The following is a 12,209-nucleotide window of genomic DNA, read 5'->3' on the forward strand; positions in this document are numbered from 1 at the left end:
GGGAATACTCTCTCCATTTTCGAAATTCGAAACCTTTTCCCTCTACTTTTCCCTCTATTTCATCGTCCGTTTTGTGTCTTCAGTTCCATACGTCATCTTTCCGAATGCTGTTGTTTTTCATTCTCTCTAGTTCTCTATTTCTCTCCATCCTCTATACTATTTCGATGTTCTCTCGAAAACTCCCGTTTTACGGAAATTGACAAAATTGAATGGGAGAGAGTTCTTCATACAGAAAGTAGGTAGTGAAAATGTTCGAAAGTTGTAGTGTTTGCTTGTATTTCGATTTTTAGAATTTTTGTATTTGTACAAGTTTCTGAAATCGGTGGTGTAAAGGTGCAGTAATTCGTGAATTTTGGTGATAGAACATTTCAAGGTTAAGCTTCCACCAAAGCCAGGAATCTGAAAGCTTACGACTGAAAGACCCCCCTGTAGCTGTTTCAATTGTCTGGATCTCCAGCTGTTTTATGAGAACAGGGAGAAAAGAGATTTGTACTTTGTGTACTAAATGACACATCCTGTTCTCTCGTGTCTGACACGAACACCAGATGTAACAGATGTTCGTTTAATAGGAAGTGAATTAGAATGAATTCGGTATTATAAGGCTTTCCAAGTAACCCAGTACTTTCGAAGCTTTTATCCTTGTTTGAGGAAAACGTAGAAAAACCAAATAAGGCTTGTTTTGGAAAATCTAAATTCAAGATCTAGCTGGATATTGAGCATATTGTAACTCTATAGAGTATAGTTGAAATCGGTGAAAGCAAAAATTTTATGACCTCCGATTGTCAGATTCATCACTTTTCTGACCATTCTATGTTCATGTTCAACAAAAAAATCACACACGCTTCCGAAATCCTCGAGTACATATCGTCTTTCGTCCTCCTCTCGATCCATCTATTCCTCCAATTTCGCTGTGCTGTTGTTCCGCATATTTCTAGGTGAGTCACTAGTCAGTTTTGCCTTCATCTCCTCTGTCTAAATACAAACACACTTTCACGTACAAACACAAACAGACACACTACTCGCTTCCTCCATACTCACTGCGCAGGAGAACCGGCTGACTTGCCAAGGAAACGAGATGGAAATGCTAACTGTGTGTGTATATGCCTTATTATGAAATTAGCTTCTGGTTACTTTCTCTGACTTTCTCTCTTGTTTCGGAGGTTTCACAGGTTTCCAAGTAAGCCTATTGTAGTCATTGTTCAGAAACCTTCTGCTTCTTATAGGCTTACGGTATTTCAATTCTTTTAAAAAGGTTAAAAGTACCAATCCTTTCCAAATGTTTGAAAGTAATCTTCTAGAATTCTTGAGTCTCACTCTCAGTCGCTCTTTTTAAATTCTAAGAAGGTTCTCGATTATTTTCCCCTGGATTCCTATTCTTTGCAGTTTTCAGATTCTCAAATCACAACTCATCTTCGAGAGCGTAGAATTGAAAAAAGAAATCGATGGTTCAGTATTTTTCTAGTTAATGAGGATATTTATTTCTGGAAGATTCTAAATTTTCAATTCGCTTGAATACCAATTTAAATTTTATCACTAATTATCTCTTCTTGTTCTCCGTTCGAAATTAATCAATCTCCATCTAATTTTGCAGTAGTATGGACCATCGTGCCCAACTGCGCGAAGCCTTCGTGCGTGGTCAACTGGAAGCTGTTCAGAAGGCAATCACCAAAAACGAGGTTCCGTTGAAGCCGAAACATGCGAGAACAATTATAGTCGGAACTCACAAAGAGAAATCTTCTGGAATATTCTGGCATACTGTCGGAAGGATTCAGCTGGAGAAACATCCGGTGTTAACATGGAAATTCTGTCATTTGGTCCATAAAATGTTGAGAGATGGATATCGAAAAGTGCCAGAGGAGACTTATCGGTGAGGCAGAATCATTTTCTACAGTAATTCTCATCCCGGCTTTCAGATTCGTCAACCGTTTCACTCAACTATCTCAGTTCTGGAAGCATCTAAATACATCGGGCTATGGTCCTTGCATTGAAGCTTACTGTAAACTTATTCATGACCGTGTCGTCTTCCATAACAAATATCCAGTTGTTCCTGGAAAACTAGACGTCAATGATTCTCAATTGAAAACTTTAGAAGGAGATTTGGATAATATGTTCGAGATGACAATTGATATGTTGGACCAAATGGATGCATTGCTCATGCTTCAAGATAGAGTATTCGAAATGATGAATTCTCTTCGCTGGAACTCTCTAATCCCGCAAGGACAATGTATGCTCTCCCCACTGATTATTGCTGTTTTGGACACTAGCAAATTCTATGATTACCTTGTTAAAATGATCTTCAAACTGCACAGCCAAGTACCACCGGATGCTTTGGAAGGGCATCGTTCTAGATTCCGAAAGATTTTTGAGCGGACAAAGAAATTCTACGAAGAGGCGTCTGCCTTGCAATACTTCAAGTATTTGGTGTCGATTCCTACGCTTCCATCGGTGAGAATTTTTTGCTGAAAAGGGTCCAAGAATTAGCTAAAATTATGATTTTGAAGAATTGATGTTCTTGATATGCTTTTTTGTGTTGCCAAAAAAAATTCTCGAAAATTAAAAATTTCGAATTTTATTGTAAAGAACCCAAATTCTCATTTATCAACGATGAGCACTATAAGAAAAACCAACAAAATGCATACAACCGAAACATCTAACTTCCAGAAAGCACCAAACTTCCTCCAACAATCCGATCTTGAGTCCTACCGTACCCCACATGCCTATCTTCATTCTGAGGGTTCAGAAGACGGAACTTCTCTGAATGGACATGACGGAGAGCTTCTGAATCTGGCGGAAGAAGAACCACAGCAAGCAAGTCCATCTAGTTTACCAGATCCACGAGAAGAGCAAATTGTCATGTTGACAAGGGCTGTGGAGGATGAGAAGTTTGCTAAGGAGAGACTCTTGCAGGAGGTAATTTATATTTTCGGAATTCGAAATATATTTTTTTCTTCAGGCCCGCAATCGCATTGAACAATACGAAAATCGCCTGCTTCAAATGCAAGGAGACCTAGATCACGCGAAAAGAGAAGCTGATGAGAATCGGGAGGAGTCGACTAGAATTAAGAGTGAGTTCTTGATTCTATCTTAAAGTCTTAAAATATTTCATTTACTCTAACTGAATTTTCAGACGAGCTCGCTCTCCGTGACGCCTCCAAAATTCAATCGGACGATGCACAAGTCAAACAAGCCGAAGCCAAAGCCACAGCAGCAGAGGAGAGATTCCAGAAGATGAAGGGAGTCTACGATAAATTCAGAAGTGAACACGTCGTCGCACTGACGAAGTTGGGCGATCTTCAGAAGCAATTAGATGCTAGTGAAAAGGCAAAGTTTGATAAGGAAGAAGAGATCACCGCGTTGAATAGGAAGGTAGAAGAAGCACAGAGAGAAACTGGAAGAGCCTTGTCGAAAGCAGAAGGAGATGCTGGAGCTGTGGATGAAATGAGAACTCAGCTGGCTAAAGCTGATATAGAAGTCGAGGAGTTAAAGAGGGTAAGGGTTAGAAAGATAGAAACCCTAAAGCGAATATAATCAAAAATCAATGGAAACCCAGCCATCCGTATATATCATGTGCGCACATATATATATATAAGTGTAAAAGTAGGAAAAAGAGAAAATGTCAAATGATTCATATTTGCCTCTAAGGTACAGCTTATGTTTTTTTTATACTTTTCCGTTCATCTTCACGTCTTCTTGTTCCAGACAATCGACCATCTCCGTGAGAAACACGCCAACCAGCTGGTTCAGTCGTCTGCCGAGGAGGCCAATAAGATCACTGTTGCCCGGCAAGAAGTAGCGAGTACGTAAAAAGTTTTTGAATTAAAAAACACAAACAAAGTATTTTTCAGAAGAATCCGGTGTCGGAATCACGAAGATGTTTGATCACTGTGAGGAGGAGCTTCAGAATGCCACATCGATAACGTATCCGCCACGTGAGTTTTGATAATGATGAGAGGACATCTGGATACATGGATTTTGAAGTTGACAACACCATCCCAATTTCAGACCTCGCCCAAGCCGCCATGACCAATCTCATCTCAATCATCTCCTCGGATCGTCTTGACGAACCTCTGGCCGCCCGTGACACGTCTTCGCTGGTCATGTCTTATCCACTACGCTCTCATCCGCTGCTTCAGCTGCCTATACTGCCAGTATTGAGAGCTATGAAGGGGTCAATGATCAGTGTAAGAAGATTCTCGCAACTGCTAAAATTGCCTTTGCCGATGATAGTGCACTGTCGAGAGCTGAGAAAATGAACGTACTAAGGGAGGATGTGAAGGTAAACAATTTTAAATAATATAGTCATTACTGAAAAATTTTCAGACCCTCAACACACTTATCGTCTCTCTTCCCTTGGCGACAGATATCGATAAAGAAGTCGTTGGAAGTGAGCTGGAACAAGAAATGCGGCGAATGGATGATGCGATCCGTCGGGCGGTGCAGGAGATCGAGGCGATTCAGAGGAAAGCACGAGAAAATTCAGATGGTATCCGACTCGAAGTTAATGAATCAATTTTGGCCAATTGTCAGGCATTGATGTCGGTTATCATGCAGCTGGTGGCGGCTTCTCGAGAGCTACAGGTAGGAAGTATCTCAAATTTTCTACTGAAAATCGACATTTTTCCAGATCGAAATCGTTGCGGCTGGAAAACAAGGTGGCTCCCCGGCAGAGTTCTACAAACGGAATCATCAATGGACCGAAGGATTACTATCAGCGGCCAAAGCAGTTGGAGTTGCTGCTCGTGTCTTGGTGGAATCCGCTGATGGAGTTGTCACTGGGAAAGGAAAATTCGAACATTTGATTGTGGCAGCACAAGAAATCGCAGCATCGACAGCGCAACTGTTCGTGTCGAGTAGAGTCAAGGCTGATAAGGATTCGTCCAAGTGAGTTACCCTTTTTTTAATTATCCTGAAAATTATTCCAGACTGGAAGCCCTTTCGATCGCCTCAAAAGCTGTCAACCAGAATACTGCTCAAGTCGTCGCAGCAGTCAAGAACGGCCAAACAACGTTGAATGACGATGGGAACTCTCTAGACTTCTCGTATCTATCTCTGCATGCTGCTAAAAAAGAAGAAATGGAGTCGCAAGTGAGAATGTTGGAATTGGAACAGAGTCTCAATCAGGAGAGAGCGAAATTGGCGGCGCTTCGCAAACAGCATTATCATATGGCACAGCTGGTTGCAAATAAGGTATTTTTTGAAATTATGGAAAGATTCTGTAAACTAGGAGAATTGGGTTGGAAATTTCAGCCTGAAATGTGTTCTTTGAACTATTTTTCTTTAAATAACGTTTTTTTTAACAGAGCTGAAAAAATGCCGAATCACGGATATAAAGGTATGATTATCACCCCACCCATTTTCCAAGAAAATTTACCCGCTTCTAAATATTTTCCTGGAAAATTGTAAGATTTTAAAAAGCGATTTAAAAATTGTACTACTCTTCACAATCCTGTTTTCCCTTGTTTGTATGTACACACCTACTGAAAAAAAATCCCTGAAAAAATCCCAACACCAATGGTACTACTATCCTGCACATCACGCTCTCCCACAGAACAATTCCAAACTGCAAATTAATTTTTGATCTACAGAAAAAAAATTTGGCGATACATGAATCTATAACCACTAATTATTTTTTAAAGAATCATTTGAATCATCTTGGAACTCCACAAAATCAGATAAAAATTCTGAAATTTTGGTTTTAGACCTGCAATTGTAATCGCGCCAACCTTTTTTCTGTAGATCAAAAATTAATTTGCAGATCGGAATTGTTCTGTGGGAAAGCGTGCACATCTTACCTTTACGGGAGTTGAAAAGTCAATTTCATTCAAAAAATATTTTCAGGAAGACGAATCCGAGGAATAGAGAACCAGACCAGCTGACTTCTAATTCCCATCCTCCCACTAATTGTATAAAATTTGCCACATTATTTTTGCGAAAGCTTATTTTTTTCATGTGCAAAAATCCCCCTCTCTCCCAGTGCCTGTAAAAAATTTCCGAAATTTTTCATTTTTCTTATTTTTCAATTCCCCGCTAAAATCTCATTTTCGTCCCAGTCTCTCCCTCTCTCCGATATTTTCAATTGTGCCCGAGAGAAAAGAACTTTAAACAGAAACTAGTCCCGTCCCAGTGTTCCTCGCCTCCTTGAAACTCAATTTATATATTTTTTATTGCGATTTGAGATGCTGATTTATTTTGTATTGCACCCTCCTTGAAAGAAAACTGCAACGAGGTACTGAAATATAATTATTATTTTTTTTCATCTAAAAATTTTATTCAAGTTGAGAGCCGTCAAAGTAACAATCACAGGTTTAGAAAAAAATGCCGATAAGTTGGTTTGATCTTTGGTTGGAATGTAGGAAATGAGATATGAAATTGGGGAATTGACTAGAAACACAATTGCACATAAAATGAGAAAAATGTACAAGAAATCAATAAATACATCAATCACTTTCATCAATGGCGAGCATCGGGACAGTGTCATCGCCGAGTCCAGTAAATTTTAGAATGTGCTTCTTTTTGTATTTTTCCAGAAGCAGCATGGTACAGGAACAGATGGTTATGATGAGTAGACTCGAGCTTATTACTGAAAAAAAGGAAGAATTTTCGAAAACGCCAAAAAATTGGTTTCAGAATTTTGTTCATAAGTTTTTATAGAGAAGAGATCCTGGTCTGATTTTTTGCACCACAGTTTAAAATTTACCGTAGAACATATTGATTAGAATAAACCAAAAACATTTGTGTACAAGGCTTTTTGAAAAAATCTTGAAAAAGTAGTTTTTTTGATTTTTGTTATAAAAATGTTATACATTCAATTTGACCTGAATATCTTCACTGAATGCGTTTTTTTGGAACTAACCGAAATAAGCAAAATCCATGTTCCACCTGAGTCCACACTCCAATTCCCAGTCATCAGGAAAGTATCTACTCAAATCGTTTCCTAACCCCTCAAGTGTACACGGTGCATGACATCCTGGAATCGAGTACTCGATCAGCCTATCAATATCTGTTTCGTTTTTATGGAGAACGCGAATCACTCGAGTTTGATTTTGTAGTTTGTGCATTTCAATGAGAAGACAGGTGGCATATTTTGGGTAAATATCGTAGAAGATACCAAGTGTAGCGAGGAGAGCGGCGATCGTTGAGTCGTGCTGAAAAACGAGAGCTAAATAATCGTTGATAAATCGAAATATTGCTTACTGCAGAATACGCATAGAACTTGGCTTCATTGCCTAGCGACCCGTTCGCTTTATCACTAAATCTATGGAAAATTTCTTCTAGAAGAGTGCCACCACGAAGACGTCGAAGTGTTTCTGTGTGGAATTCTAGCTGGGATACTTCGTTGTACAACTGGTCGACTCTTTCGAAAATAGAGGAATTCATCCAGACAGGCCAAGATATGTTGTGTTGTTTCTGGAAAAAAAAACTCTTTACATTATTCTATGACTCAAAGCCTGCTTACCTCACAGAAAAAGTTATCGAAAATTCGCCATGTGGCTTTCAGCTCCATGTTTGGGAGGCTGAATTTTTCAGAGAAAAACTTGAGCTCATTGGCGAATTTCTGGCGAATAGCATCCGCCTTCTTTGATTTCCACTGCGCGTTCATCTCGGCTTCAGCTGTTGGACATTTCACTTCTTCGTACAGTTCCTGAACAAAAAATTTTAAGTCGTGACTTAACTTTTTGTGTTCTGGGCTAGTCTCTCACCTACCTTATCCATAGGCTTTGGTCGTGTATGTACTGGAATCGGTTGCCACATCAATCCCTCGGCAATCGGCGGGAATAAGCCAGCCATATTGGCCTGCGCCGACATCAATGTGCGATTGTAGTCCGAGCTACGGATATAAATCTGGAAGTTAGAATTTAGGTTTGTGATTTCATATTTTATGAAAGTACCGTATTCCGATTGAATTTCTCATCCAGCCACGCTCCATACCGTTTTCGAAGCCACTGACCCAGTCGGTACTGTTGAGCTGGAAAGTCAGTTTAACAATAAGAACAAGATATAACAATAAGAACAAGATGAAACTTAAAGGGGCCAGAAAGCAACAAAAAAACGATGGATAAATCAGGGGATGTGCATTTTGACGTCGCGGTGTTTGCACCAGAAGCACGCAATTCAACGCGCGGCTATATTTTTTTCCAGAAATTGACATAAAATTTAATTTCAAGTTCTTTCCTACCTGCTCCCTCCTCCGTTAACTCTCCAATCCCTTCTTTCCATTTTTTCAAGTCATCGGGTTCCAAAAACTCGGCAGGCGTTCGATCTCCATGTCTCCAGATGGTGTGGACGTATTCTAGAGTCGACGTGTCTGCGAGAAGAGGAACTGCTACGGATGGAGCAACTTCTGATGACGTGGCATGATTCAGAAGTGAGGGGATGAGAAGGAGGATATGGAGCATTCAATGGTGGTACCCTGGGAACTTTTTTTAAAGTTTTCTAAATTTGGTTTTATAGAAGAATCTATAAAAGGACATATCCTATTTGAGCTTCTACTAAAAAAAGTTTTAGGAAAATAAATTTATTTAAATTTTAAATGGGGAAAAAATTTGATGATTCTTTCGGAAAAAGGACAGAAAAATACATATTCTCGGATAGAAAAGGTTTTGGCACCTTTTTTTAATTTTCTGGAAAAATTGCGTAGTTTATAGAGAAAAAGGGCGAATTTTCAGGGGGAATGATAGAGAGAAATAGGGAAGAAAAATGAAGAAAACGGAAATGTGTGGAGCGGGAATTTACAAACAAAAGGACACAGGAAAAGATAGGAAAGATTTGAGAAAATAAGAGAATTACTGTAATCGGATAGGTGAAAGCTAATCGGAAACTTTATGGGAAAAAAGTAGTGGGGAAGGTTTTTTGGATTACTGTAGATGAAAAACCCAGGAATTTTTATATTAAAAAATCTGCCTTTCAGAACTTTTCTTCACTACAGTAATCTCATCAAAAAATTCCACCGAAACACTAATAAAACATTTAGACATAATTGCAGCACTTGTTCATCTTTCTTGCCGACGTGTAGAACATTTTCGACTGATCCGACAGATTTTCCGATTTTTTGACCAAGTCGTCCAACTTCTCTCCACGATCCAGAACTGATTGAATTGTGTTGTGCATCACCATCTTCGTCTCCTCGACTTCTTCTTGGACTCGTGTCATTGGGTCGGCTTCGCGTGGATTCTGCCATCTCTCCAGAAGCTCGCGGAGGCCAACATAAGAGCAGTCCTTCTCTTTTTGGATTCCTGCCTGCAAAATATGAAAGAATGAGCAATCATTGAAAAATGCGGGAAGGAGGGTTTCTTCCAGTGTTCTAGCATTCTCAAGAATTTAGCAATTTTGGGCTTTTCTAGAATGTTATAGATGTCTGAGCAGTTATTTGATGAGCTTACCCATTGCGCGGCTGGAACTTTGTTAGTGAAATCATCGAGAACTCGTCCCAAGAAGCTCATTGCCACACGTTGTTGATATTCCAAATCCGCTACACAGACTGCTGATAGACCGTCGTTTCGGACGTAACAGTGGAGCAGATACTCGTTTTCCTGTAATTAGAGAGAGATTTAGAAAAAGCTTTTTGCTAAATCTAGCTCACCTTGACAGAACTTCTTGTTCCCAGACCACTTCTCTCAACAATCAATTTCGAACTGAACGTCATGAATTCCTGAACGGACGATCGTTGGAAATAACTGAACGACGACAAGTCAGATTCCGATTTGAAGATTCGAACGTTGGCAGTGGTGGGATCCTTGTGAAGCACGTGGATCGAGTACAACTTCATTTTCCGGCGTTTTTTGTACCTGAAGATTGGGAAAATTTCGTGAAGAAAACGCTGTGAAATTTTTTTTGAAATATTCGGAAGAAAGCGAGAGAAAAAAGAGGGAAATCCGTTGAAAAAAAAGGGGGGAGGGGAACTTGAAAATTCTAGAAGAAAATCAGAGTGTTTCAGACGAAAAATCTAAAAAAAATTGGCGAGAAAGGAATTGGAAGAATGCGATAAAAAATGAAGAAAATAAAGAAAAATCTGGTTTAAAACCATCGATAAATCGGCAAAAAATCAGTTTTTCACACAAATTTCTGAAAAAAAGAACAATTTCATTGAAATAACCTGACTATAAAGCGAGAAAAAAAGACCCATAAAAATAGAAGAAATCTATCCGTTAAAAAAAGGTTTAGACCCTGAAGATGATACTTTATAGGACTTTTTCGATTTGTTTGTTCCAGTGAGTCTGAAAAAAAATATTCATATTCTCTTTTGGCAGTTTTCTGTCGATTTCAAGCCTCGTATATACCTCAAACGCCGAATCACTGAATCTGCTCAATGATTTCCTGGCTTGCTCTCGAATCTTATCCCTCTGACTTCGCCCCTCGCCCACAATTTTCAGAACTGTCTCCGCGTATTCTTCTCGTGTGATCGATAGATATCCAACACATTTTCCATCGAAATCCTTGACAATGTCCATTTTCGGACCGCCCGAATCGTTGGAAAGGATTACTGTAGACGCGGCCATCGCTTCGACAACTGAGATTCCGAAGTGCTCATTGTGCATAGTATGGATGGAGATTAGAGCCTTCTGGAATTCAAAAATTGATATTTTGTAGCCATTTTTTTCCCGGGACCAAAATACTAACCGATAACTCATCGATTAAATTTTCATAGGGAATATTCAATTCGAATCTTAATTCTTCCTCTATTCCTAATTCTTTTGCTTCTTTTTTCAATGTCTTCACTCGTAGCTCATCCTCTTCATTCCTACATCCACCAGCAATACACAACTCCACGTTGTATCCCTTCTTTTTAAGAGGTTCTTTAATATCATGAAGTACTTCCAATTGGAGCTTGTGATTCTTTTCTGGACGGATTTGACCAACCGACAGGAGGCGGACCGTTTTCTTTTCTTCTAGACTGAAAATATTGGGAATTTGAACATATTCTGAATAAACTGTTGTTGTACATTCTCTCAGCCACCGACTCAATCTTCATAAATTCCTCAACATCACATGGCGGATAGACGATACTCACATCGCGACGAGACCAAATGGCTGTGATGTGGCGTTGCGTCCAACTGTCAATTTCAGATTCATTAGAGGGAAGGTATTCATAGAAATCTAATAAGGTACAAAAATTACCTTCCATTGACCATCACGACATGAGCAGTTTTTCCCGCTAGCCAGTAAAGACATGCAAATAGACGGTAGTAGGCAAGCTGAAACGTTTTTACATACATATTTGAAAGTTAAAAAAAGGACTAACCTTTGCCCATGACAGGAAATTGCTTTGAGCAATAGTACTAGAGTTATTGAATGTTTGCTGCCGCGACTCGACAACATCTAACATATCGCATGAGATTGTCGGATAGTGAACATAAGCGACAACTTTGGATCCAGCCAAACGGAACGTCGGAAGTGACAATGGATATCCCATCGAATCAATGAATATTTCAGGCACCATTCGGATCCAAGCTTCAAGGGAGAGAACTAGTCCAGCTAGCGCTTGGAACAACATTGTGAAATGCGGATAGTGACGGGCTTCGACGAGAGTTCGCCAGCTGAAAAATTAGTAGTGGACGTTTTGGAGGCGCAAGAAGAAAACTCACTGCATATAGATAAAATGAACATTCGTTGGATCCAACTCAATTCCGAATCGTTGTCTTGCTTTCAGTAGAATCTGCTCCTTTGTCGCATCGGTATCTCCGGAGTATACATAGAATTTACGATCCGGGAACTTCTTCTGCATCGTCCGTATCGCCGCCCATAGCACTCGTTCACCACCGCCGCCAGCATTACAATATGGATGGAAGAACGCGACAGTTCTTGATTTTCTGAAAAAAAAAAGTTACGGTGATTGATGAAAAATAGATTGATAGCAAGAAAAATGTGTTTTTTTTTTCAATTTTTAGCAGAATAACTCAAACCTCCTTGTATCTGAAATCAGACGAAATGGGATAACGATGAGGGCGAAAAGCAAAGGGATCAAGTAGAGAATCGTTGTGATAGAGCTACAAATCGAACAGTCCGACGACATTTCATTTGAAAGATATTTTTTCTAAAAAAAGAGGAATTTGAACGTTTTGAAAGATAAAATATTCAAGGGGAAACAGACGATCGAAAAAATACAGTAAGAATGAAGGTAAAGGCGCACAGGCTTTTTGAGAACGGGATCTCGAAAGAAATGTCGGGAAACCGCAGGAACTTTTTAAAGGGAACCTTAGAATCTGAGATTT

The 12,209-nt window shown here is 39.5% G+C and overlaps 4 protein-coding genes across 4 annotated transcripts; 1 reads left to right on the plus strand and 3 right to left on the minus strand.

The window, feature by feature from the left end:
- Positions 1–1,595: 1,595 nt before the first annotated feature.
- Cbr-hipr-1 lies at positions 1,596–5,859 on the plus strand (the record flags this gene model as incomplete). Its single annotated transcript, XM_045244698.1, has 13 exons — positions 1,596–1,867; positions 1,914–2,445; positions 2,662–2,910; positions 2,954–3,065; positions 3,128–3,489; positions 3,700–3,796; positions 3,846–3,929; positions 3,979–4,148; positions 4,181–4,276; positions 4,300–4,578; positions 4,625–4,881; positions 4,923–5,187; positions 5,839–5,859. 13 exons carry the CDS (start codon positions 1,596–1,598, stop codon positions 5,857–5,859), a joined length of 2,796 nt encoding a protein of 931 aa, XP_045095698.1.
- A 578-nt stretch (positions 5,860–6,437) lies between these two features.
- CBG15346 lies at positions 6,438–8,396 on the minus strand (the record flags this gene model as incomplete). Its single annotated transcript, XM_045244699.1, has 7 exons — positions 6,438–6,580; positions 6,854–7,145; positions 7,195–7,407; positions 7,457–7,642; positions 7,705–7,842; positions 7,890–7,966; positions 8,177–8,396. 7 exons carry the CDS (start codon positions 8,394–8,396, stop codon positions 6,438–6,440), a joined length of 1,269 nt encoding a protein of 422 aa, XP_045095699.1.
- A 571-nt stretch (positions 8,397–8,967) lies between these two features.
- Cbr-ykt-6 lies at positions 8,968–9,766 on the minus strand (the record flags this gene model as incomplete). Its single annotated transcript, XM_002643120.1, has 3 exons — positions 8,968–9,237; positions 9,381–9,530; positions 9,581–9,766. The coding sequence occupies 3 exons, from the start codon at positions 9,764–9,766 to the stop codon at positions 8,968–8,970; spliced, it is 606 nt and encodes a 201-aa protein (XP_002643166.1).
- Positions 9,767–10,178: 412 nt separating this feature from the next.
- Positions 10,179–12,010, minus strand: CBG15348 (the record flags this gene model as incomplete). The annotated part of the gene is made up of 8 exons (XM_002643121.2): positions 10,179–10,214; positions 10,278–10,559; positions 10,618–10,891; positions 10,941–11,051; positions 11,116–11,192; positions 11,240–11,534; positions 11,583–11,807; positions 11,901–12,010. 8 exons carry the CDS (start codon positions 12,008–12,010, stop codon positions 10,179–10,181), a joined length of 1,410 nt encoding a protein of 469 aa, XP_002643167.2.
- Between the last annotated feature and the right edge of the window lie 199 nt (positions 12,011–12,209).

This window comes from Caenorhabditis briggsae (assembly GCF_000004555.2).
Source record: "Caenorhabditis briggsae complete genome, chrIII, whole genome shotgun sequence".
Classification (NCBI taxonomy): Eukaryota; Metazoa; Nematoda; class Chromadorea; order Rhabditida; family Rhabditidae; genus Caenorhabditis; species Caenorhabditis briggsae.